This window comes from Oncorhynchus mykiss, chromosome 16, assembly GCF_013265735.2.
Source record: "Oncorhynchus mykiss isolate Arlee chromosome 16, USDA_OmykA_1.1, whole genome shotgun sequence".
NCBI classification, from domain to species: domain Eukaryota; kingdom Metazoa; phylum Chordata; class Actinopteri; order Salmoniformes; family Salmonidae; genus Oncorhynchus; species Oncorhynchus mykiss.
Genome location: NC_048580.1, coordinates 50,262,315 through 50,289,627, shown reverse-complemented (window position 1 = coordinate 50,289,627; position 27,313 = coordinate 50,262,315). Strand labels below are relative to the sequence as shown.

The window sequence follows — 27,313 nt, the reverse complement described above, 5'->3', positions numbered from 1 at the left end:
AGCCCACATGCTACTGAAGGTGTAAAGAGTTCTCACCTGTAGCCCACATGCTACTGAAGGTGTAAAGAGTTCTCACCTGTAGCCCACATGCTACTGAAGGTGTAGAGTTCTCACCTGTAGCCCACATGCTACTGAAGGTGTAAATAGTTCTCACCTGTAGCCCGCATCCTACTGAAGATGTAAAGAGTTCTCACCTGTAGCCCACATGCTACTGAGGATGTAAAGAGTTCTCACCTGTAGCCCACATGCTACTGAAGGTGTAAAGAGTTCTCACCTGTAGCCCACATGCTACTGAAGGTGTAGAGTTCTCACCTGTAGCCCACATGCTACTGAAGGTGTAAATAGTTCTCACCTGTAGCCCACATCCTACTGAAGGTGTAGAGTTCTCACCTGTAGCCCACATCCTACTGAAGGTGTAAAGAGTTCTCACCTGTAGCCCACATGCTACTGAAGGTGTAAAGAGTTCTCACCTGTAGCCCACATGCTACTGAAGGTGTAAAGAGTTCTCACCTGTAGCCCACATGCTACTGAAGGTGTAGAGTTCTCACCTGTAGCCCACATGCTACTGAAGGTGTAAAGAGTTCTCACCTGTAGCCCACATGCTACTGAAGGTGTAGAGTTCTCACCTGTAGCCCACATGCTACTGAAGGTGTAGAGTTCTCACCTGTAGCCCATATGCTACTGAAGGTGTAGAGTTCTCACCTGTAGCCCACATGCTACTGAAGGTGTAAAGAGTTCTCGCCTGTAGCCCACATGCTACTGAAGGTGTAAAGAGTTCTCACCTGTAGCCCACATGCTACTGAAGGTGTAGAGTTCTCACCTGTAGCCCACATGCTACTGAAGGTGTAGAGTTCTCACCTGTAGCCCACATGCTACTGAAGGTATAAAAAGAGTTCTCACCTGTAGTCCGCATGCTACTGAAGGTGTAGAGTTCTCACCTGTAGCCCACATGCTACTGAAGGTGTAGAGTTCTCACCTGTAGCCCACATGCTACTGAAGGTATAAAAAGAGTTCTCACCTGTAGCCCACATGCTACTGAAGGTGTAGAGTTCTCACCTGTAGCCCACATGCTACTGAAGGTGTAGAGTTCTCACCTGTAGCCCACATGCTACTGAAGGTATAAAAAGAGTTCTCACCTGTAGTCCGCATGCTACTGAAGGTGTAGAGTTCTCACCTGTAGCCCACATCCTACTGAAGGTGTAGAGTTCTCACCTGTAGCCCACATGCTACTGAAGGTGTAAAGAGTTCTCACCTGTAGCCCACATGCTACTGAAGGTGTAAAGAGTTCTCACCTGTAGCCCACATGCTACTGAAGGTGTAAAGAGTTCTCACCTGTAGCCCACATGCTACTGAAGGTGTAAAGAGTTCTCACCTGTAGCCCACATGCTACTGAAGGTGTAGAGTTCTCACCTGTAGCCCACATGCTACTGAAGGTGTAAAGAGTTCTCACCTGTAGCCCGCATGCTACTGAAGGTGTAGAGTTCTCACCTGTAGCCCACATCCTACTGAAGATGTAAAGAGTTCTCACCTGTAGCCCACATCCTACTGAAGGTGTAGAGTTCTCACCTGTAGCCCACATGCTACTGAAGGTGTAAAGAGTTCTCACCTGTAGCCCACATGCTACTGAAGGTGTAAAGAGTTCTCACCTGTAGCCCACAGGGGGACCACTGAGAGGGTTGGAGCTGGTTCTTCCCAGGGCTTGTTGTTTCTGCTTCTTCAGAATGACCTCCTGGAGCTTCTGCTTCACCAGGGAACTGGCCACAGCACCTGTCAATCAACATAGATAGAGGCCATCAGACCAATCCCACACACTACTCAGTAGAATGTTCCACCTTTCAACAGCAACATTGTAACTGAAGTGAAAGAACGACTCCTTTTATGCCCAGAGCATGACATTGTAGCCAGAGTATCAAGATGAGATGGCAACATTTGGGAAAATCCCTTTCTATTTCAGTCTCCCTCTGCATGCTAGGAAGCTGTGACCATGCCGTCCTAGTGTGTGTGTGTGTGTGTGTGCGTGGAGGGGACTAGGGAGGGCATGGAGGACAGGGGGAGGTGACAGGAGGTGTCACTATTGATACGGTCAATATTGACACCGGTGCTGTTTGCACAGCTCGACTATGTTTTAACCACTGTTTTAGAGGAACTTCTTTCTCTTTCTCCAAAATGAGCGGCTCAGCTCTGTCTGTTCGGCTCTAAAAGTCAATACCGGCCCAGAAACTCCCTCCTACAGTAGCGTGATAGTATTCAGTAGTATCCAGTGTTCATGACTGACAGTGAAACCCCATATTGTCTTGGATGGTAGTAGGATGAGGATCTATATATAATCTGGTGGTGTGTGTGTGTGTGTGTGTGTGTGTGTGTGTGTGTGTGTGTGTGTGTGTGTGTGTGTGAGAAAGGCAACAGGAACAGTGGGCTCTGTGTGAGGAGGAAGCAACACGGGATGTCTACTACCACAGCCCTCCCAGCATGCCTCAGCCCACAACACACAGAGATGAGCTGCTCTGAGCAGAGCCACAATGGTCCATTGACAGCCACTCACAGAGAACCGGGTTTGGGACCCACAGGGCAGGGGTCAAAACAACAGCACTCTACAGCTCATCCTTCCTCTCCTCTCTTCTCCTCTCTTCTCTTCTCCTCTCTTCTCTTCTCATCTCTTCTCTTCTCTTCTCCTCTCCAGGGCCCTACCAGATACTGTCTGACTAGAGGAATGCTCAGAGACCTCACAGATGTATTTATGGACATGCAAAGACACAGCACTAAATTACTGTTTTCCTCTGCTTGTTGTAAGAGACAAGATATTTGGTGTTATTTGTGTCTAGGTGCTATGTATGATGACTCAGCCTGTTGGGAATAGACCAAAAGAAATGCCTCTCAAATCGGTGTCCCTGTCGGTTTTTGCCCAAGGCATTCTTTGGCTGTTTGGTGAGAATATTTACATTTGTAGAGTGTATGTGCATTTATCTGTGTTTATATATATATATGTGTATGTGTGTATGTGTGTGTGTGTGTGTGTGTGTGTGTGTGTGTGTGTGATTGTCTTGCGAAAGTGACATTGATGGATCTGTTTCACTTTACACAACATTGTGCAGAACACCAACCAATGAGGATAACAATAGGGGAGAGTGGGGTATGTTGAGCAATGTACACCAACCAATGAGGATAACAATAGGGGAGAGTGGGGTATGTTGAGCAATGTACACCAACCAATGAGGATAACAATAGGGGAGAGTGGGGTATGTTGAGCAATGTACACCAACCAATGAGGATAACAATAGGGGAGAGTGGGGTATGTTGAGCAATGTACACCAACCAATGAGGATAACAATAGGGGAGAGTGGGGTATGTTGAGCAATGTACACCAACCAATGAGGATAACAATAGGGGAGAGTGGGGTATGTTGAGCAATGTACACCAACCAATGAGGATAACAATAGCGGAGAGTGGGGTATGTTGAGCAATGTACACCAACCAATGAGGATAACAATAGGGGAGAGTGGGGTATGTTGAGCAATGTACACCAACCAATGAGGATAACAATAGGGGAGATTGGGGTATGTTGAGCAATGTACACCAACCAATGAGGATAACAATAGGGGAGAGTGGGGTATGTTGAGCAATGTACACCAACCAATGAGGATAACAATAGGGGAGAGTGGGGTATGTTGAGCAATGTACACCAACCAATGAGGATAACAATAGGGGAGAGTGGGGTATGTTGAGCAATGTACACCAACCAATGAGGATAACAATAGGGGAGAGTGGGGTATGTTGAGCAATGTTTTGAAAATCAGCACTGCATCAAAGGGAAATATAGTATTCATTATAACAAAGAGCATCCCATCATGCTTAGGGTCATGTATGAAAAACGCTGGGAAGGCCATTATTTTGGTTACCATGTCTATGTCCCCATAGGATGACATCCACAGGGCACGAGTGGTCACTGAATGGTTTGATGAGCATGAAAACGATGTAAACCATATGCCACGGCCATCTCTGTCACCAGATCTCAACCCAATTGAACACTTACGGGAGATTCTGGATCGGAGCCTGAGACACCGTTTTCCACCACCATCAACAAAACACCAAATGATGGAATTTCTTGTGGAAGAATGGTGTGGCCCTCCAGTAGAGTTCCAGACACTTGTAGAATTTATGTCGAGGTGCATTGAAGCTGTTCTGGCTTGTGGTGCCAAACATCCTATTAAGACACGTTGTTGGTGTTTCCTTTATATTGGCAGTTACCTGTATATCAAAGTTTAATTCATGGAATGGGAGTGGTATGGAATAGAATGGGAGTGGTATGGAATGGAATGGGAGTGGTATGGAATGGGAGTGGTATGGAATGGAATGGGAGTGGTATGGAATGGAATGGGAGTGGGATGGAATGGGAGTGGTATGGAATGGAATGGGAGTGGTATGGAATGGAATGGGAGTGGTATGGAATGGAATGGGAGTGGTATGGAATGGAATGGGAGTGGTATGGAATAGAATGGGAGTGGTATGGAATGGAATGGGAGTGGTATGGAATGGAATGGGAGTGGTATGGAATGGAATGGGAGTGGTATGGAATGGAATGGGAGTGGTATGGAATGGAATGGGAGTGGTATGGGATGGAATGGGAGTGGTATGGAATGGAATGGGAGTGGTAAATTGTATAGCTTAAATGTACATTCGGATATAGATCTCTCTGCTCAATATTACCCTTCCATCTCTTGTCTGGGACAGAGATGTTGTTTTCGATGTGCCAATTCATAGGCAAGTTCTCTGCACTTGAGGCTACTAAAGCTTATGAAACTGGTCTACAATATTGTTGATATGTTTATCATGCTCAGACTCCAAGTCATCAGATAAGACCTTGTGTGCCTCTACTACTCTATCATACTCTCTCCCCTGCACAGGTACATGTTCCTTTCGTTGTTGTAGATATACCTCTTCAGTGTCATTTAGTCTCTTCGTTCATCCCAAATGGATTTCTTCCCTTCTTTCACTAACGTGGCTGCTCTCTCAAGAACTCCAAGGGGGGGGGGGGGGGGGGGGGGGGGGGTTGACGTTGATCTTGAGTTCAATACGCAGAAATACTGTGCATATTATGAATAAAACTGAGAAAATGTCATCAGCATTTGTATGGGGATACGCTGGCCATTGGCTCAACTTACCCTGGGGCAAACGGTTTGAATCTATTAGCCCACACGGCTACGAGGATGAACTTTCATGCTAGGTTTAGGACCTCCTGTTGAAGCTGATAAGAGACCCCAACTGATGTACAGAACAATCTTAAAACAATCTACTTTGGTTTAGATACAAGCATCATGAAGCCTTTAACCCAATACATTTGACTTGGTAAAAATAGAAATAAATGTACCTAACTTGCTAACCATTTTTTCCATGCTTCACAGACTCCATGAAACCATGACCTATTCCAAACGATTTGGTCACATGATTCATTGTGTGTGTGGTTTCCTAGAAACAAGGGGTGGCTCAACTTGACCCACTGGCTCAACACAACACACTCTCTCCTACTACAGTGTACAAGCATACCTACGCACGCACGCACACAGTGAAACTCACTCTGTTGGCTCTTGTCCTTGTGCCACAGCTGCTGCAGCTCTTGCTGTTTCTCCTGCTCCTGCTCACGTCTCCGTTGTTCCATGTTAAACTGAAAGCCGACGAGACAGTCATTAAAGTACGTGTGGAAACAGGAACAAGTGCTGCTCTGATCTGGGAATGTGTGACATATGGTGACGGAAAGACTTGGGCTAATGAGTGTAAACGGGGCATGAAAGTCATTAATACGAGCTCAAATGTATAAGAAACATTACACATGAAACATTACAGACGTAATGCAATTTATGGGTTCCTTTCACATCAGTGTGTGTGTCGGTGTTTGGCAACTGTGTGTGCTGAGAGCAGGCCTAACGAGGAAGTACGTGCTGCATACGTACCCGTGCTGCATACGTACCCGTACTGCATAGGTACCCGTGCTGCATAGGTACCCGTGCTGCATAGGTACCCGTGCTGCATAGGTACCCGTGCTGCATACGTACCCGTGCTGCATAGGTACCCGTGCTGCATAGGTACCCGTGCTGCATAGGTACCCGTGCTGCATAGGTACCCGTGCTGCATACGTACCCGTGCTGCATACGTACCCGTGCTGCATAGGTACCCGTGCTGCATACGTACCCGTACTGCATAGGTACCCGTGCTGCATAGGTACCCGTGCTGCATAGGTACCCGTGCTGCATACGTACCCGTGCTGCATACGTACCCGTGCTGCATACGTACCCGTGCTGCATAGGTACCCGTGCTGCATAGGTACCCGTGCTGCATAGGTACCCGTGCTGCATACGTACCCGTGCTGCATAGGTACCCGTGCTGCATACGTACCCGTGCTGCATAGGTACCCGTGCTGCATAGGTACCCGTGCTGCATAGGTACCCGTGCTGCATAGGTACCCGTGCTGCATAGGTACCCGTGCTGCATAGGTACCCGTGCTGCATAGGTACCCGTGCTGCATACGTACCCGTGCTGCATAGGTACCCGTGCTGCATAGGTACCCGTGCTGCATAGGTACCCGTGCTGCATACGTACCCGTGCTGCATACGTACCCGTGCTGCATGCGTACCCGTGCTGCATACGTACCCGTACTGCATGCGTACCCGTGCTGCATACGTACCCGTACTGCATAGGTACCCGTGCTGCATACGTACCCGTGCTGCATAGGTACCCGTGCTGCATAGGTACCCGTGCTGCATAGGTACCCGTGCTGCATACGTACCCGTGCTGCATAGGTACCCGTGCTGCATAGGTACCCGTGCTGCATAGGTACCCGTGCTGCATACGTACCCGTACTGCATGCGTACCCGTGCTGCATACGTACCCGTACTGCATGCGTACCCGTGCTGCATACGTACCCGTACTGCATGCGTACCCGTGCTGCATACGTACCCGTGCTGCATACGTACCCGTGCTGCATACGTACCCGTATGTGCTGATGCAGCTGGTGCTGGGAGAAGGTAGTGCAGGGCTGGTGGGAGAAGGGGCTGTGGAGCAGAGGAGGGTGCAGGGCCGTGTCCGAACCCGGCCGCATCACACGCTCCGTCACACGCAGGTCCATTGGGACTGACCCCAGGGGCGCCGACACAGAGGGCTCTAGGGGAGGGAGGGGAGAGAGTTGAGTCTCTCAGAAAATCCATTTCTTACTTCCAACCTCTTGACTTCAGGTCAAGTGTTTAATTACTGTATGGCAGTAACACTAGACTCCCAGAAACTGGAGGGGATAGGAGAGAGAGGTACTTTTGAGTAAAGAGAAGAGAGAGAGAAAGAGAGACGTGACAGAGAGGGAGATAAGTAGACCAGAGGCACAGCCCACTTAGTGTATAGATGTGGGCTAGATGAATGTGAGCGGCGATCCCACACTGGACACGACACATACAAAAAGAATGTCTGCTGTACATATATAACACTGTCTCTCAGCCTTTCCCTCTCCCCTCCACTGTCTCTCAGCCTTTCCCTCTCCCCTCCACTGTCTCTCAGCCTTTCCCTCTCCCCTCCACTGTCTCTCAGCCTTTCCCTCTCCCCTCCACTGTCTCACAGCCTTTCCCTCTCCCCTCCACAGTCTCTCAGCCTTTCCCTCTCCCCTCCACTGTCTCTCAGCCTTTCCCTCTCCCCTCCACTGTCTCTCAGCCTTTCCCTCTCCCCTCCACTGTCTCTCAGCCTTTCCCTCTCCCCTCCACTGTCTCTCAGCCTTTCCCTCTCCCCTCCACTGTCTCACAGCCTTTCCCTCTCCCCTCCACTGTCTCTCAGCCTTTCCCTCTCCCCTCCACTGTCTCTCAGCCTTTCCCTCTCCCCTCCACTGTCTCACAGCCTTTCCCTCTCCCCTCCACTGTCTCTCAGCCTTTCCCTCTCCCCTTCACTGTCTCTCAGCCTTTCCCTCTCCCCTCCACTGTCTCACAGCCTTTCCCTCTCCCCTCCACTCTCTCAGCCTTTCCCTCTCCCCTCCACTGTCTCTCAGCCTTTCCCTCTCCCTCCACTGTCTCACAGCCTTTCCCTCTCCCCTCCACTGTCTCACAGCCTTTCCCTCTCCCCTCCACTGTCTCTCAGCCTTTCCCTCTCCCCTCCACTGTCTCTCAGCCTTTCCCTCTCCCCTCCACTGTCTCTCAGCCTTTCCCTCTCCCCTCCACTGTCTCTCAGCCTTTCCCTCTCCCCTCCACTGTCTCTCAGCCTTTCCCTCTCCCCTCCACTGTCTCTCAGCCTTTCCCTCTCCCCTCCACTGTCTCACAGCCTTTCCCTCTCCCCTCCACTGTCTCTCAGCCTTCCCCTCTCCCCTCCACTCTCTCAGCCTTTCCCTCTCCCCTCCACCGTCTCACAGCCTTTCCCTCTCCCCTCCACTGTCTCTCAGCCTTTCCCTCTCCCCTCCACTGTCTCTCAGCCTTTCCCTCTCCCCTCCACTGTCTCACAGCCTTTCCCTCTCCCCTCCACTGTCTCTCAGCCTTTCCCTCTCCCCTCCACTCTCTCAGCCTTTCCCTCTCCCCTCCACCGTCTCACAGCCTTTCCCTCTCCTCTGTCTCACAGCCTTTCCCTCTCCCCTCCACTGTCTCTCAGCCTTTCCCTCTCCCCTCCACTGTCTCTCAGCCTTTCCCTCTCCCCTCCACTGTCTCTCAGCCTTTCCCTCTCCCCTCCACTGTCTCTCAGCCTTTCCCTCTCCCCTCCACTGTCTCTCAGCCTTTCCCTCTCCCCTGTCTCTCAGCCTTTCCCTCTCCCCTCCACTGTCTCTCAGCCTTTCCCTCTCCCCTCCACTGTCTCTCAGCCTTTCCCTCTCCCCTCCACTGTCTCTCAGCCTTTCCCTCTCCCCTCCACTGTCTCTCAGCCTTTCCCTCTCCCCTCCACTCTCACAGCCTTTCCCTCTCCCCTCCACCGTCTCACAGCCTTTCCCTCTCCCATCCACTGTCTCACAGCCTTTCCCTCTCCCATCCACTGTCTCACAGCCTTTCCCTCTCCCCTCCACCGTCTCACAGCCTTTCCCTCTCCCATCCACTGTCTCACAGCCTTTCCCTCTCCCATCCACTGTCTCACAGCCTTTCCCTCTCCCCTCCACCGTCTCACAGCCTTTCCCTCTCCCCTCCACTGTCTCACAGCCTTTCCCTCTCCCTCCACTGTCTCACAGCCTTTCCCTCTCCCCTCCACTGTCTCTCCTCATTCTAGATTCTTCACTGACATAAATGTCTGATTTGCATGATAATCCAGGACATTTGCATTGCATGGGTGAGCCAGGGGGAAAGATTGCCTTGCCGCACTCTACAACAGGATCCAGAACGGGGTTGGGAAAGAGCTGTGGGTTTTACCGCACCGTGCTGACACACATGCATTCACCCTCTCACACACGGATACGGACACAGAGACTCAAAACAATTATTGACATAATTGCCAAGTCTTTGGTTGAGTTTATAACTACACACACAAAGTCTCAATTGTCTGAGGCTTTGTAAAGTGAAATGATGCACTGTACATTTCATGAAGTTTGACTTGGCCTGCTTCCAAATTCCAAGCAGCGAGAATGTTTCTGCCTTGTGTCAGGACCTGCAGGCAGTAGAACTGTTTCTCACAGCTGGGTTGAGGAGGGTGTGGAGTGACTGAGGGTGAGATAAATATATTCTATAGCCTACAACACTGCTGTGGTGTGTAGTGTGCAGTGCCTGTGCATGTGTGTGAGGAGAAAAGCCTCCTTCGTACACACTGATATAGCCAGCTGTGTACTCTCACATCCCGAATGGGAACAACAGATGCTGTGATTCATGCCTTAGTTTGGACGCCCATGGTAATCCAAGGGTTGTTTGCAGGCCCTCACAGTGCACAGCCAGCTGGGGACAGCGTCAACATATACTGTATCATTACACAAACACTTCATTGTTCACCCGACGAGCATTATTACTGTTTAACTAAATCAATCACTCCCTACTGCTAATGAGAGAGAACCAACAAAAGTGTGTTTATCTACGAATGACAGATGAGCTTTTCACAATCCTATTGTAGGAATGAAAACGGGCTGATGAGATCGGTGTGTGTGTGCGTGTGTGTGTGCTGCAGTGTGTTTTTCTGTGTAAAAATGAATGCAGGCATTGCAAACGCGATGGGGGGAAGCCTCCTGATGGACATGTTTGTCTTTTAAAGTCCAGTTGGTGTTTGTGTATAAATGCAGCCGTAACAACCGGGCCACAACATCTACTGACACAGCCCTCTGCTTAAGGCCTCCATATTAGGAGGCTGGAGAGGAGGAAGGCAAAAAGCTTGACAGAGGCCGCATGAATGTCATCAATGTTTGGAATTATTAAATACCTTCTTGACGAGGAGTCAACAGGCGCTCTGTGTGCATCCCAATTGACACCCTACTCCCTATATAGTGCACTACTTTTGTGCATAATATAGGGACTAGTGATCTATTTAGGAGACGCTGAACAGAGTCTGACAAATGAGGAGGAACAAGTGGATTATTCCAGGAACGTAACATCAGCGACTCATAAAAGGAAACAAAGGGGACCAGTCATCAGCAGAAAACACCAGCGCCTTTTCTGTTTGCATCTCTCTCTCACCACCAGCTATATTTAGAGACAACATTCACCTGTACAAGACTTGTTTTTCACCAGACTCTCCATCACCTTTCGTTTCTACAGTAATGGAACCCACTGGGAAAGGGGATGAGTATGTGAGTGAGAGTGTGTGTTTGCCTGTGTGTGTGTGTGCGCGTGTGTGCGTGCGCATATATATATATATATATATATATATATATATATATATATATATATATATATATATGCCTGTCTGTGCTGTGAGAAAGATACCCTGTTTGTCTGAAATATGAAACTGGCTGATGGACAAACTCATAAAAATGTCAAGCAAATGTGAGCAGGACTGCACATAGAAATGCACAGTCTGTTGTTTTGTCTGTCTGAGGAAGACTCAGTGGAAGAAATATGAGTGTAGCATCTTAACCATTACAGTACAACAGACAGAGGCAGTGTCCTGAATGGCACCCTAATCCCACTTTTGACTAGAGCCCTAAGGACTTGGCTCAAAAATAGTGCACTATATCACATCACAGCCTAAGTCACGGTCTCTGTGATCTGATGGGCTGTGAAGTCACGGTCTCTGTGATCTGATGGGCTGTGAAGTCACGGTCTCTGTGATCTGATGGGCTGTGAAGTCACGGTCTCTGTGATCTGATGGGCTGTGAAGTCATGGTCTCTGTGATCTGATTGGCTGTGAAGTCATGGTCTCTGTGATCTGATTGGCTGTGAAGTCATGGTCTCTGATCTGATGGGCTGTGAAGTCACGGTCTCTGTGATCTGATGGGCTGTGAAGTCATGGTCTCTGATCTGATGGGCTGTGAAGTCACGGTCTCTGTGATCTGATGGACTGTGAAGTCATGGTCTCTGATCTGATGGGCTGTGAAGTCATGGTCTCTGTGATCTGATGGGCTGTGAAGTCATGGTCTCTGTGATCTGATGGGCTGTGAAGTCATGGTCTCTGTGATCTGATGGGCTGTGAAGTCATGGTCTCTGTGATCTGATGGGCTGTGAAGTCATGGTCTCTGTGATCTGATGGGCTGTGAAGTCATGGTCTCTGTGATCTGATGGGCTGTGAAGTCATGGTCTCTGTGATCTGATGGGCTGTGAAGTCATGGTCTCTGTGATCTGATGGGCTGTGAAGTCATGGTCTCTGTGATCTGATGGGCTGTGAAGTCACGGTCTCTGTGATCTGATGGGCTGTGAAGTCACGGTCTCTGTGATCTGATGGGCTGTGAAGTCACAGTCTCTGTGATCTGATGGGCTGTGAAGTCATGGTCTCTGTGATCTGGCTGTGAAGTCATGGTCTCTGTGATCTGGCTGTGAAGTCATGGTCTCTGTGATCTGATGGGCTGTGAAGTCATGGTCTCTGTGATCTGATGGGCTGTGAAGTCACAGTCTCTGTGATCTGATGGGCTGTGAAGTCACGGTCTCTGTGATCTGATGGGCTGTGAAGTCATGGTCTCTGTGATCTGATTGGCTGTGAAGTCATGGTCTCTGTGATCTGATAGGCTGTGAAGTCATGGTCTCTGTGATCTGATAGGCTGTGAAGTCATGGTCTCTGATCTGATGGGCTGTGATGTGATTATGAAGTCATCTCTGTGCTCTGATAGGCTGTGATGTGATGATGAAATCATGGTCTCTGTGCTCGGATAGGCTGTGATGTGATGAAGTCATGGTCTCTGTGCTCTGATAGGCTGTGATGTGATGATGAAATCATGGTCTCTGTGCTCTGATGTGATGATGAAGTCACGGTCTCTGTGCTCTGATAGGCTATGATGTGATGATGAAGTCATGGTCTCTGTGCTCTGATTGGCTGTGATGTGATGATGAGATGTGGTTATTGAAGACTGGTTCCATGCTGGCCTGAGGGATAATGAGTCCAACTGAACAATGAACAGACAGAAGACAATGAGTCTCTCCTCCTCCTCCTCTCGCCTTCCCCAGAATATTGCTCTCCGCTCTGGACTGGTTATACCAGTATGGCCAGTGTGTACGGGAACCACTCTCCCTCTGGTCCCTCCTCCAGATTAGGCAGAACACAGAATGACTGATTGAGTAAGTATGAAACCACGCCTTTCTGTAACTAGACACCCTTTACCTCGTATAACCTCTACCACTCCACTCATCAGTTGACATGATCATTCTGCATGGATAAGTTATGTGTACAGTACCATAACTGTAGAATGAAGATGGAGTACACACACCCCCCCCCCCCAAAAAAAACAAACATGTCAACTGCTGACATTTGTCATTTGTCAGGGTTAGAAAAAGGGGAAAAGCGTAGGGAACAGACAGTGGTGACACTATCAACACTATAGTCTGTGTTGATGGAGGCTGAGCTGGAGCTGAGTGACGTCCTCCGTGGTCAGGTCTGCTAGGAGAGAAAGGAAACTGGAACAATGGAAGCCAAAGTGTCAGAGTAAATCTCAGGCCCGGCTCCACAGAGAGAGCGGGGCAGACCGGCTGGGCCTCTAAATTAGGCGTCTCAAAATAAAAAGGCCAACAAAACAGGAAGTATTGACCAAGTGACATCTGCTCCAGTTGGGTCAGACGCCTCCCCCTGCCTCCCTCCCTCCCCTACCTGCTTTTGTTTATGCTGACTGGACTGGAGCCTCTAATTGGCATGTCCACATCTATTTTGGGGTGGGAGGAATGTTTTTTTCAGGCTCTGCTGCTAATTTCTATGGTGACTTTTATTTTTCCTCCTCATCAGAGGTCCTGTCCATCGGCCCAGAGGATATGTAGCACAGACAACATCCTCCGGGGAAAATGTATTGAATATGTATGCGCATAATGTGTATGAAGTTTTTTTTAAAGGAACCTTTCTGAAAATATAAATGTATTTGTTAATGCAAAGGTGTGTATGTGTGTGTGTGTGTGTGTGTGTGTGTGTGTGTCTGAGTGTGCAAACAGTCCTTTAGGGCCTGTCACTCTGCATACACTAAAAGATTGATGACAGTCCACAGAATGGTACCAGTGGCGACACCCAGGAATACAACAATTGTCTGCAACTAGGGTTGCAAAGGGTCAAATATTTTCCGGTAAATGTCCCAGGAATATGGGGAATTTTGCTTAAATTAATCAAAAAAAGTTAGCTTATAACAATTCACCTTTTTTTGTGGGATACACATATGGCAATTCTAGGTCTTGTAGCATATTTTGGAAAATTATCCCCAATTCAATGGAATTGCAACTCTCTGCATGCACAGTGCATTCTTCCATCACATGTACAGCTGATTCTCAAGACCTTGCACACTATTGAGCCCACACCACTACACTGTCTGAGCCAAGGACTACATGCTTTCTGATTAGTTTTGATTACAATACTGGGTGGGGTGAATATATTTTATACGACATACATGATTTTTTGTTAACAAGTAAATAGTAGCCTACAGCAAAGTGTGTTTAAATCATTTCTAACTTGTTAACAATTTCTGCTAGTTAGTTTTTGCTACCATGTGGGTTTTAGCTTGCTTGAGCCTGCTAACTGAGTGTTAATTCACCTGTTTCCATACATGTTTAATTTTAAAACATTTCTCTTACAAAGGAGTTGTTTAATATAACTGCTTAACTATTTATCTGTATTTATTTTTTGTCATTTTTTTCAAATCTTTACAGGAAAATGCCACAGGAACTATCTGATGTGAGGAGACATTTCACTGCAGCTAATGTAGAAGGAAAAGCTGTGTACATTTGCAAATACTGTGCCAAATCATATGTGAAGAATGCAACAAAGATGCAGAATCATCTGGCCAAATGCATAAAGTTCCCTCAGTGCTCACAACAAGCAACCTCTGACAAAAGTCCCTCTACTTCTATTCGAGGTGAAAATGAGGAATCCGACACCTTATAGAGAGTGACAGCTCATGATCCTCTTGGAATCAGATGTTTTTTTGACTCAATGGAGGAACGTAGTTAGAGAAATGCTGATGAATGTCTTGCTCGAGCTGTGTACGCAACTGGTTCACTTCTGATGCTCACAGGCAATGTGCATTGGAAGAGATTTCTGAATGTTCTCCGCCCAGCATACACCCCTCCAACCAGACATGCTTTATCTACTAATTTTCTGGATGCAGAGTTCAACAGAGTTCAAGTGAAGGTCAAGCAAATCATAGAGAAAGCAGACTGTATTGCTATCATCTCTGATAGGTGGTCGAATGTTCGTGGGCAAGGAAAAATGAACTATATCATCTCCACCCCTCAACCAGTATTCTACAAGAGCACAGACACAAGGAACAACAGACACACCGGTCTCTACATTGCAGATGAGCTGAAGGAAGTCATCAGTAACCTTGAACCACAGAAGGTATTTGCAGTGGTGACAGACAATGCTGTGAACACGAAGGCTGCTTGGTCTAAAGTGGAGGAGTCCTACTCTCACATCACACCCATTGGCTGTGCTGCTCATGCATTGAAACTGCTCCTCAAGGACATCATGGCACTGAAAACAATGGATACACTCTACAAGAGAGCCAAGGAAATTGTTAGGTATTTGAATGGTCATCAAGTTATAGCAGCAATCTACCTCACCAAGCAAAGTGAGAAGAATAAGAGCACCACATTGAAGCTGCCCAGCAACACCAGTTGGGATGGTGTTGTCATCCTGTTTGACAGTCTCCTCGAGGGGAAGGAGTCTCTCCAAGAAATGGCCATATCACAGTCTGTCGATATGGACAGCCCCATCAAGAGGATCCTCCTGGATTATGTATTTTGGAAGAGAGTGGTAAGCAGACTGAAACCTATAGCAGTAGCCATTGCCCGGATTGAGTGAGACAATGCCATCCTGTCTGATGTTCAGACTCTGCTTGCAGATGTAAGAGATGAAATCCATACTGCCCTGCCCACTTCACTGTTGTTCCAAGCGGAGAAAACTGCAGTTCTGAAATACATCAAAAAGTGTGAAGACTTCTGCCTGAAGCCCATACACGCCACAGCGTACATGTTGGACCCCAAGTATGCTGGCAAGAGCATCCTGTCTGGTGCAGAGAACAACAGGGCCTATGGTGTCATCACTACCGCGTCTTGCCTCCTTGGCCCGGATGAGGGCAAGGTTCTTGGCAGTCTGGCGAAGTACACTTCCAAGCAAGGGCTTTGGGATGGAGATGCAATATGGCAGTCGTGCCAACATATCTCATCAGCCACCTGGTGGAAGGGACTTTGTGGATCTGAGGCTCTTTCCCCTGTTGCCTCCATCATCCTCCAAATCCCACCAACATCAGCTGCCTCGGAGCACAACTGGTCCTTGTTTGGGAAGAGACACACCAAAGCACGCAACAGGCTGACCAATACAAGGGTTGAAAAATTGGTGGCCATCCGGGCAAATTTGAGGCTTTTTGAGCCTGACAACGAGCCATCCTCAACAAGGTTGGAAAGTGACAGTGAAGATGAGGCCTCAGAGTCTGATGTTCAAGAGGTGGACATTGAGGAGGTCCAGGGAGAAGACATGGAAGCCTGAGAGGAAGACAACCAAATCTTTAGTTTCTAGACTTTCATTTTTTCATTTCATGTTGAAAACATTTTTGGGGAGATGCGATGGCTCATTGGGGATCATTCAATATTCACTTTCTTTTGTTGTTCAGTGAAATCATCCCATGTGAAGAGTCAACTAATTTAATTCAAGTTAAATTTGTAACTAAATAGTTATTTTTATTTCCATTGGAAGGATTTAATTATTTGCAATGATGTCTACTTATGATAAGGTAAAAATGTTTATATTTCAGTCTCCATATGATATGGTAAATATATCCAATGCAAAAAACATCTACATTTAAATGGTATTAATATTAATTTGCATATATTTCCGTTAATTCCCATATATTCCTTTAATTCCCACGGAAAGTTTCCACCTCTGAATATTCCCCAAAATGTGCAACCCCATCTACAACACACTATCTATCACCACTGTATCCTCTGGTCTACATTCAGTCTGCATCAATTCTCCAACCGTCTCTTTTCCAAAAATATATTTTTTTTAATTAATAAAGAATTTATTCCATGGAGGCACTACAAAAGCCCTACACTTGGCCAAGCTTAAAACACAAGTCAAGTTACTGAGTGGAAAGGTTCACCTACATTATGAGCAATTTCCTAGTCATGCAGGTTCAGTTCCTTTACACTCTGTGACCATGTCTGAATACTTGCATTATAAATAGAAGGCATTTTGAGTATGCGAAAATAAAGTTTTATAGTTCATGAAAATGTCAAAACTTGAGTATGCTTTAAATGCCTACTCATTTCGGCTTTTCATCTAGTAGAATTCGCTGCACCCTACTGAGGAAGATAATTGTTTCCGGGCTCATGTGTTTGACAACAGTTGATAATCATATATGGTGACTGGCTGTAGAAAATGTAACCCAATGGCAGAAATAAACGCAATTATGCATTAGATGATTAATTTGGTGCTACTAAACAGTACGTTTTAAATAGTACAAAGCATGTATGCAGTTTCAGTAAGTAGTAGACAAGACAGATTTCGGACGGAACCGGTCTCTGCAAGACTGCCAGGAGCTTAAAGTATTCCCTTTGAACTTCCTGAGACATAATTAAACAGAAGAAATGAGAGGAGAGGAAAGGGGAAAGAGGTCAGAGCAGGGGGATTGTTATGACAACCTGACACCCCTGAGAAAGTCCCCCCCCCCCCTCCCCCTCTGAGCCTCCACTGAGGCATCTCAAACTCGCTCCCTCCTAAAAGGGGACATGCCAGTGTTATTATGATCCCAACCTCAATATGTGTGTGTGTTCCACTCCAGAGGAGGAGTCTTTCACCATCTCTCAGTACAAGTGCAACTCAACACCTCCTTCCATCTTCCCTCTTCCTGCAGGCCCTCCTGTCGCTGCGTGTGTGTGTTTAGTGCGCGAGGTCAATCCTGCTGCGCAGCATGGCTTGCCATTCCTGTCTGCAGTGTAGGATTGCCTGCAGTTAGCTGTGCTCTATGTACTTCTAGGAGCTGCCCGTTTCCAACATGTGGATACATAACGGAGTTGTTCCTGCCATATACAAAGGTCACCTCTATTCAATTTCTAGGATACCACATCACTTGTTGGTACATCAGGTAACATAGCTCTGGAGTAAACTTGAGGACCTAATGCATACAAAATAGCGGCATTCTTTATAATTGTAATTGAATGCGGTTGTTGATAATAGAAGCCCGTCTATCAGGCCTATCCACCTCATTTTCGAACTCATTTAAAACACGGAAGCCAAACGTGGAAACTATAGATACAACTTCCTACATGCTTGCGCATTATCATACTTCATATGCGCGCCACCAGAAATCCCTGCATTAGCATGTTTCTGTTAACTGATACACCATATTACGGTCCTGCTAATGTGCCTGGACCTTGTAGGCTAAACATCCGAGAAAACCCCCAAAACTGATTCAAATGGTTGCCCAATCAGGCAGGATAGATGCAGTTATTTTGAAATGAATATGCATTCAATATGCCAGGCTTTTGAACGGTTATTTAAATGTCATAGGCTATTCACTGCAGTTTACAGTCTAGACTAGTGTTTTGTACTCACTTGAAAACAACAATAACATTCTTCATTACATTGTGTTGTTATTGTAGTCTAGGTAGGATACATTTCTTGTCCCTAAAAAACTGAAACAATAGGGTAGCTTTTCGAGCTGCGTAACCCGCGGGGACTGGGACTAGGAGGGAGCGCAACCTCAGGAGCGCACATAGTGTAGGCTAACTATGATCCGACAGCCTAAAAAACCTTATTTTCTCTCGCGGTGTAAATGGACTGGATATTTTCACTGCAATATTAAGCCAAACATTGAGCTTATGAATTATGGGCTAACATGCATACACTTCTAACTTAGGCTATATCTCGAGCCTGTGTCTCTTAATTGTTCTGTTGTGCATTTACGCACATGTCCTCTCCGCTGCCACAGCTATTCCTTTTAAATCTTGTAGAGGGGCATGAAAAGCCAGACAACAAGACACTCCCCAATAGGCCATTCCTCTTCTCATAAAATCCCAGGAAAAGATTTAGACTACAAAAGCTATAGGACATTTATTTTGATCATGTTTTATTCTAGACCTAATAGCCTATTCGGGGAAATGAGAAGGCTTGCTCTTGCTAATTGCTGAATGTAAAACAGGCCTACATCATAGGAAATGCATTTCAGGGAAAGTTAAGGAGAGAAAGTGCATTGGTGTGTTCACTATTGGCCCGTTATGATAACATTCTCTTCCCCTCTCCTCCATTCTCTTCCCCTCTCCTCCATTCTCTTCCCCTCTCCTGCATTATCTTCCCCTCTCCTGCATTCTCTTCCCCTCTCCTGCATTCTCTTCCCCTCTCCTGCATTCTCTTCCTCTCTCCTGCATTCTCTTCCTCTATATCTTCCCCTCTCCTGCATTCTCTTCCCCTCTCCTGCATTATCTTCCTCTCTCTTCCCCTCTCCTCTATTCTCTTCCCCTCTCCTCCATTCTCTTCCTCTCTCTTCCCCTCTCCTGCATTCTCTTCCCCTCTCCTGCATTCTTTTCCTCTATCTCTTCCCCTCTCCTCCATTCTCTTCCCCTCTCCTCCATTCTCTTCCTCTCTCTTCCCCTCTCCTGCATTATCTTCCCCTCTGCTGCGTTGTCTTCCTCTATCTCTTCACCTCTCCTCCCATCTCTATGAGCTGCAGCAGTAGGACAGAGACAGACAGGTGAGATAGGACAAAGGTTGACAGAGAGCAGAACAGCAGAGCAGAGTAGCAGTATGTAGACTTCCTCTGGTGGGTAAATATGTCTGGAATTACAGCAGGAATGTTAATCATGGCCTGGCATATCTATCAACCTCTCACTAATACAAACTTGTAGAACATCCCTCCAAAACAATGTGAGCACATAGGGAGCTTGGGAAATCATTGTTGAATAGAGTGTTAATAGAAAGATATGAGTTGTGTTTTCATGGAATTCGAATCCAACAAACACTGGGGTCAAAATGAAAAGTTGACTTTTGTGATGTGGTTTGAGCCAGAATCAAGAGAAACAAGTCCAGATTGATAAAGCACCAGAGATAAGTACTGTGGAGAAAAAACTACATAAACAAGCCTAAAATAACCAGCTGTGGAATAACAGAGACATTGTATGTGGCCCTTTCTGTGAATGGTTTATCCCAGGCTGGCATGTGTGCGCACACATTTGTGTGTGGCGTGTGACTGGTATAGTGTGATGTGATCCTATCCGGCCAGCTCATTTGTTTGTGTGGGAGGACAGATGTGCCGGAGAGCTATCTATGGACTACCAATGGAAGGTGTGCTTCCAGCCCTCATCGTTATGGAAATCACCCGAGACCTACCTCTCTCTCTGTGTGTGTGTGTGTGTGTGGACTGAGAATGACGATGACTGATAATGACGTGCCTGTGGACTGAGATCTTCCTCCTTCCATGGTGCTGGTTCAATACCATGTGCTTCCTTACCTCCTTCACTAGTCTTCAATTCCTCAGTCAGTCAGACCTGCTTTCCCAGGGCCTAGTCCTCTGAAGTGGAAGTAACTAGTTACAGCACTCCAAATACATCATCAAGCCTAGACTTACTGAAAATGGTCCAAGATTCATGTATAATAACTTATACAGTTTATGAATTAGTATAGGAGAGTAGATAGAGAGAGCAGTCTGAGTGGAATGTGATTGAAGCAGCTCTGAGAGAGAGCGAGAAAGAGAGAGAAAGAGAGAGAAAGAGAGAGAAAGAGAGAGAAAGAGAGAGAAAGAGAGATCAGCATGGAAAAGTTGTGCCCACAGGGCAGCTTGTGTAACATGCTCAACATACAGGGTGAAGTGGACCTGTCCACAGTGCTGTCCACAGTGGCTGACTGCTCCAAGGAAATACAGGGACCCGTTTAAATACTGAATAAAAGCAGGGACTCTCTCTGTAACCCCTCAGCTGAGCCAAGTACATCTTGCTATTCGTAGATGGTGTTCATAAACAGGTGTAGACTATCAGTGAAATGCTTTCTCACGGGCCCGTCTCAACAATGCAGATCATTTTTTATGAATTTAAAAAATAATAACATACAAATATTAACGAGGAATAAATACACAATGAGTAAAGATAAGTTGGCATTTGTGTGTGTGACTTCTCTCTTTCTTTGTGGGCCAGTGGATTGACAGTGGAGGTTTATGTATAATTCTGTCCAGGCTGAAGTTTCCACTGTCCTTACCTGGGTTTCCTTTTGTGGGGTCAGAGGGTGCCGAGATAAAACAACACAATGTGAGATTTATTACCAAGGCCTTACTGTGACGTCTATCTGTATGGTATATGTTACTACGGAACATTAGAACGATTCCATTAAAGTAACATGGCTGATTGGAATACTACTGGAATGAATTGGGTGAGATTGGCTAGCATAAAAAAAAGTGAGCAGAAGCTCTAAGAACTGGGTCCTTCTCAAATCTCCTTCTACGATCTGTGGCCCAACTAAGTGTCTGAGTCCCTCTGCAGTTCTCCAGTTCCTGTTCACTCAATTTCTCTCTCTCTGTCTCTCTCTCTCTCTCTGTCTGTGTCTCTCTTTCTGTTTTGTGGAAGGAGCAGCGCAAGTACGAGCCCCAGAGAGCAGGGAGAATGCAGAGAGCTTTAATCAACACCAGAGAGACATTTTAATTAGTCTCACACACACACACACACACACACACACAGCTCTCCCCACCAGCTGCCCTCCTGAGATCATTTTTTAAAGTAGTCTATTATTTGGTTTCCTGCTCAGGCAAGGAAGCACTAGTGATTAGAACTCAGGTTCCAGCCATGGACAGGGAGACAGGGACAAAGAGACAGGGACAGGGAGACAGGGACAAAGAGACAGGGACAAAGGGACAGAGACATGGGCAGGGACAGAGACATGGGCAGAGACAGGGACAGAGACATGGGCAGGGACAAAGAGACAGGGACAAATAGACAGGGACAGAAACGTGGGCAGGGAGAGAGACAGGGACAGAGACATTGGCAGGGACAGAGACATGGACAGAGAGACATGGGCAGGGACAGAGAGACATGGACAGGGACAGAGACATGGGCAGGGACAGAAACATGGGCAGAGACAGGGACAGAGACATGGGCAGGGACAAAGAGACAGGGACAGAGACATGGGCAGGGACAAAGAGACAGGGACAAAGAGACAGGGACAGAGACATGGGCAGGGACAAAGAGACAGGGACAAAGAGACAGGGACAGAGACATGGGCAGGGACAGAGACATGGGCAGGGACACATGGGCAGGGACAGAAAGGCATGGACAGGGACAGAGAGACAGGGACAGAGAGACAGGGACAGAGAGACATGGACAGGGACAGAGAGACAGGGACAGAGAGACATGAGCAGGGACAGAGTCAGGGACAGAGAGACAGGGACAGAGAGACATGGGCAAGGACAGAGACAGGGACATGGGCAGGGACATAGACAGAGAGACATGGACATGGGCAGGGACAGAGACAGGGACAGAGAGACATGGACAGGGACAGAGAGACAGGGACAGAGAGACAGGGGCATGGGCAGGGACAGAGACACATGGGCAGGGACAGAGACAGAGAGACATGGACATGGGCAGGGACAGAGGGACAGAGACAGTGACAGGGACAGAGAGACAGACAGAGACAGGGACAGAAAGACAGACAGAGACAGAGAGACAGGGACAGAGAGACAGGGACATGGACAGAGAGACAGGGACATGGGCAGGGACAGAGACAAGGACAGAAAGACAGACAGAGACAGGGACAGAAAGACAGACAGGGACAGAAAGACAGACAGAGACAGGGACAGAGACAGGCAGAGAAAGACAGAGAGACAGGGACAGAGACAGGCCCAAAACAACAAGCCAACCACGCTTCAAAAACTATCTGAAAGATATGAAAACACTCACAGCAGTGCTTCTTCTCTCTGTGAGCTATAATTAGTCAGAAGTGCTACCCCCTCTTTACTCATCTTTGAACAGACCACATCCTCTTTTAACTCCTTCTTCTTCTCTCGGTCTTACTGGCCGTATTCAGTCTCAGCTCTCACAGACAGACATGGCCGAGCTCTGCTTTGCCCTGGGCCATCCCATAACACCACTAGAGATCAGGGGGCTGGTGTAACCATGGTAACCACGGCAGGCAAAAGGAAGCACAGTTTATAAAAACACAACAATGAGAGAGAAAGAGACACTTCCTGTTTGCAGAGTTTAGCTTCTTCCGAGCCAGTCACTTCTGATGAGATGGTATTTATGAATCGTAAAGCTATAACCAAAGTGAAGCTCACAGTGGCCAAATTAACAGAAATACACACGCCAGATCAAATATAGAACATATGCTAAATGTACACTTTACTACTGTTCTGAGATGAACAGTAGTAAACGGAATGTACCCCAGATGTCTCTACAAATAAACCATGAGTGTAGAGCTATAGCTCTACAACTATTCAGACAGGCTCAGTCAAATTCATGTGCTGCTAGCTCAGTATTGTCAAGACCAAGCTATTCAAGACCGTTATATTTTCTTCTTCACATTAAATTTGAGCTGAAAGACCAGGGGCCAGCAGGAGTCTCCTCTCCCCCTCTCCCCCTCTCCAGCCCATAGACCAGCCAGTAAATGGCTGAAGGGGAGCTGCTACCCATTCAACTGAGTTGATTAATGTCTAACTCTCACTCCATAGGCCCTGAGGACATCAAACTAATTAACCAACAGCAACAGAGAGAGGAGAGATGGAAAGGTTAGTAAGGGATTGATAGTAAAAACCAGGTCATTGACTCCTAGAAAACTGAATGGGGCAAGTATTTTGTTGTTACCAATGCAGCCATTTTGATCTCAATATCAGATAATATCTGGGCAAGAATTACGTTTTCAATTAACATGGTCAAAAAGAAACAAAAATAGGTTTTTAGCAAAGAGCAATATCTCAAGCAAGATTTTTGCTGAGACTGTCTGGGAGTGGTCTGAGTTGGAAGGAGAAAACTAGCTGTTATTGGCAGAGAGGTTTGGAACTCCTTCTTATTGGTCTATTAACTAATTTACCGCCTGGTGATGTCATCAGGCAGGCCAAAACTCCATCCCACCAAAGCAGGCTGACATTTCAGGCTGTCTTTTCAATAGTGCTGAGCGATTAACTGACATGTCTGTTATTTTTCAGTTTTTAAACAACTAATTGACTGACGTCGGTTCAATTATTTGAATACATTTTTCTTGTGTGCTCAATGCACAGCTTCTTTGGAGATAAATCCTGAACTGCCTGAACTGAACAGCCTGAACTGTGCAATGTAGTAAGAAGTTGTAGTTTCCAACAGGCCGATATTCTACATAGTTTAACGCATAAAAAGTGGTAATTAACTACAATGACCATAATCCATTGCGCATCTACTTGTAAGGTCTGTGTTTCTTTTACGCCTGCTACGGAAGAGACAAAGAATGTGCGATCGGGCTCGTGTCGTGAAGATCTTCGTGGGCTATACTCAGCCTTGTCTCAGGGTAGTAAGTTGGGGGTCTGTTGATATCCCTTTAGTGGTGTGGGGGCTGTGCTTTGGCAAAGTGGGTGGGGTTATAACCTGCCTTGTTGGCCGTGTCCGGCGCTATCATTGGACAGGGCCACAGTGTCCCCTGACCCACCCCTGTCTAAGCCTCCAGTATCTATACTGCAATCGTCTATGTGACAGGGGGCTAGGGTCAGTCTGTTATATCTGGTGTAATTCTTCTGTCTTATCTGGTGTCCTGTGTGAATTGTAAGTATGCTGCCTCTAATTCTCTCCCTCTCCCCCGTCCCAGAGGACCTGATCCCTAGGACCATGCCTCAGGACTACCTAGCCTGATGACTCCTGGCTGCCCCCAGTCCACCTGGTCGTGCTACTGCTCCAGTTTCAACTGTTCTGTCTGCGGCTATGGAACCTTAACCTGTTCACCAGACGTGCTAACTTGTCCCGCACCTGCTGTCTCGGCCTCTGAATGCTTGGTTATGAAAGGCCAACTGACAATTACTCCTCAGGCACTGACCTGGTGAACCCTCTACAACCACTGATTATAATTTGACCCTGCTGGTCATCTATGAACGTTTGAACATCTTGAAGAACAATCTGGCCTTAAATGGCCATGTACTCTTGTAATCTCCACCCGGTACAGACAGAAGAGGACTGGCCACCCCTCATAGCCTGGTTCCTCTCTAGGTTTCTTCCTAAGTTTCTGTCTTTCTAGGGAGTTTTTCCTAGCCAACGTGCTTCTACACCTGCATTGCTTGCTGCTTGGGGTTTTAGGCTGGGTTTCTGTACAGCACTTTGTGACATCAGCTGATGTAAGAAGGGCATTATAAATACATTTGATTGATTGATTGATTGATTGATTGATATACAGGGCATTCGGAAAGTATTCAGACTCCTTCGCCTTTTCCACATTTTGTTACGTTACATCCTTATTCTAAAATATATTTTTTTAAATGTTCCTTAATGTACACACAATACCCCATTGGGACAAAGTGAAAACAGGTTTTTACAAATTTCTGCAAATGTTTTTAAGAAAATACCTTATTTACATATGTATTTGGAACCTTTGCTATGAGACAAGAAATTGAGCTCAGGTGCATCCTGTTTACATTGATCATCTTTGAGATGTTTCCACAACTTGATTGGAGTCCACCTGTGGTAAATTCAATTGATTGGACAAGATTTGGAAAGACAAACTCCTGTCTAATATAAGGTCCCACAGTTGACAGTGAATGTCAGAGCAAAAACCAAGCCATGAGGTCGAAGGAATTGCCCGTAGAGCTCTGAGACAGGATTGTGTCGAGGCACAGATCTGGGGAAGGGTACCAAAAAATGTCTGCAGCATTGAAGGTCCAAGAACACAGTGGCCTCCATCATTCTTAAATGGAAGAAGTTTGGAACCACCAAGACTCTTCAGAGCTGGTCGTCCAGCCAAACTGAGCAATTGGAGGAGAAGGGCTTTGGTCGGGGAGGTGACCAAGAACCCGATGGGTTCCCTCTGTGGAGATGGGAGAACCTTCCAGAAGGACAACAATCTGTAGAACTGCACCAATCAGGCCTTTATGGTAGATTGGCCAGACAGAAGCCACTCCTCAGTAAAAGGCACATGACCACCCGCTTGGAGTTTGCCAAAAGGCATCTAAAGGACTCAGACCATGAAAAAAAAAGATTCTCTGGTCTGATGAAACCAAGATATAACTTTTTTGCCTGAATGCAAAGCGTCACGACTGGAAGAATCCTGGCACCATCACTACAGTGAAGCATGGTGGTGGCAGCATCATGCTGTGGGGATGTTATTCAGCGGCAGGGACTGGGAGACTAGTCAGGATCAAGGGAAAGATGAACGGAGCAAAGTACAGAGAGATCCTTGATGAAAATGTCCTTGAGTGGCCCAGTCAGGGCCCGGACTTGAACCCGATGGAACATCTCTGGAGAGACCTGAAAATATATGTGCAGCGACGCTCCCCATCCAACCTGACAGAGCTTGAGAGGATCAGCAGAGAAGAATGGGAGAAGCTCCGCAAATACAGTTGTGCCAAGCTTGTAGCGTCATACCAAGCTTGTAGCGTCATACCCAAGAAGACTCGAGGCTGTAATCGCTGCTAAAGCTGCTTCAACAAAGTACTGAGTAGAGGGTTTGAATAATTATTTGAATGTGATATTTTCATTATTATTTTTTATAAATGTGCAAAAATGTCTAAAAACGTTTTTTTGCTTTGTCATTATGTGATATTGTGTGTGGATTGATGAGGGGAAAAACAGTTTTATCCATTTTAGAATAAGGCGGTAACGTAACAAAATGTGTGAAAAGGGAAGGGGTCTGAATACTTTCTGAATACACTGTAGAGAGCAGCTGTTGTGTCACGAGGTATCTCTACCTGAAAATACAGGATGTAAGTCATTGATAGTTGGTAATCAGCAGTCATAAAAGTATGCCTTACTTCCTTTGAAGAACTACAAAATAGTGATTTTGTCAGACAGCATAGGCAGCAGGTCTATGGTGATGAGATGACTTGAAATTAAATAATACATTCATCAAATAGAACAAATGTAATATATACAACAACTTAAATATTTTATTAAAGTAAAGTAATGTGAATAAATGATGGTTAATAAGTGATAATTAATGGACAGTCGCTACCATCACAGGACTTTTATTAATTGTTTTATTCTGTGTTGTTACAGCATTCAAACCAAATCATCAAAAAAACATACTTTTTAATATTTGAACCCGAAACTGAACAGACATCAAAACGCACTAAACTCTCAGCACTACTTTTCAAACAGCTTACACTAAAAAGGCATTGTCATAATGTTCACATTACAGTAATATTCCAACCTCAGTGTTGAAAACATAGGCAAAACATGTTTTTGCCTGCACTAGGCAAAACATGTTTTTGCCTGCACTGGGCCTTTAAACAATGATAGTGTTTTTGTCTTAACCATTGCTAAATCAACCTTGTGCAACCCAGGATCTCCAATTATAGTGTGTGTCGACCGCAATCCCAGATACCCTGATCTGTCAGTACTTCTACATCCCCTTCTCTCTCTGTCTTTCTCTCAGTTCCATCTCTCTCTTTTTCTCTCTCTCCCTCTGTTTTACTCAACCCCTCTTTTTCCCCTTCTTTTTGAGGGTCTGAAGGAATCCACAGCTGTCAGCGCCTTTCAGACCCTCTGCTTCAGAAGCAGCTGCCCTGCAAACAGTAACGAGTCATTAGGACATCAAGAAATGGTCGCCTAAAGTCGTCAGGACATTGGGTCATGGTCCACTAGAGGTTTTTTCTAGTTCCCGGTTGGTCCCGAGGATATTTTTAGGACTTTCT

General features: G+C 46.4%; 1 protein-coding gene across 7 annotated transcripts in view; it reads right to left on the bottom strand.

The window, feature by feature from the left end:
- LOC110492207 (histone deacetylase 7) overlaps window positions 1-27,313 on the bottom strand; it is a 69,068-nt gene that overhangs the window by 21,418 nt on the left and 20,337 nt on the right. For all 7 annotated transcript variants that reach the window (XM_036947168.1, XM_036947170.1, XM_036947169.1 and 4 more), the window contains exons 3-5: window positions 6,983-7,152; window positions 5,572-5,659; window positions 1,647-1,767 (exon numbers count right to left, since the gene is read on the bottom strand). In XM_036947168.1, coding sequence (XP_036803063.1) covers window positions 1,647-1,767; window positions 5,572-5,659; window positions 6,983-7,152 — 379 coding nt within the window. The remainder of the gene's footprint in view (window positions 1-1,646; window positions 1,768-5,571; window positions 5,660-6,982; window positions 7,153-27,313) is intronic.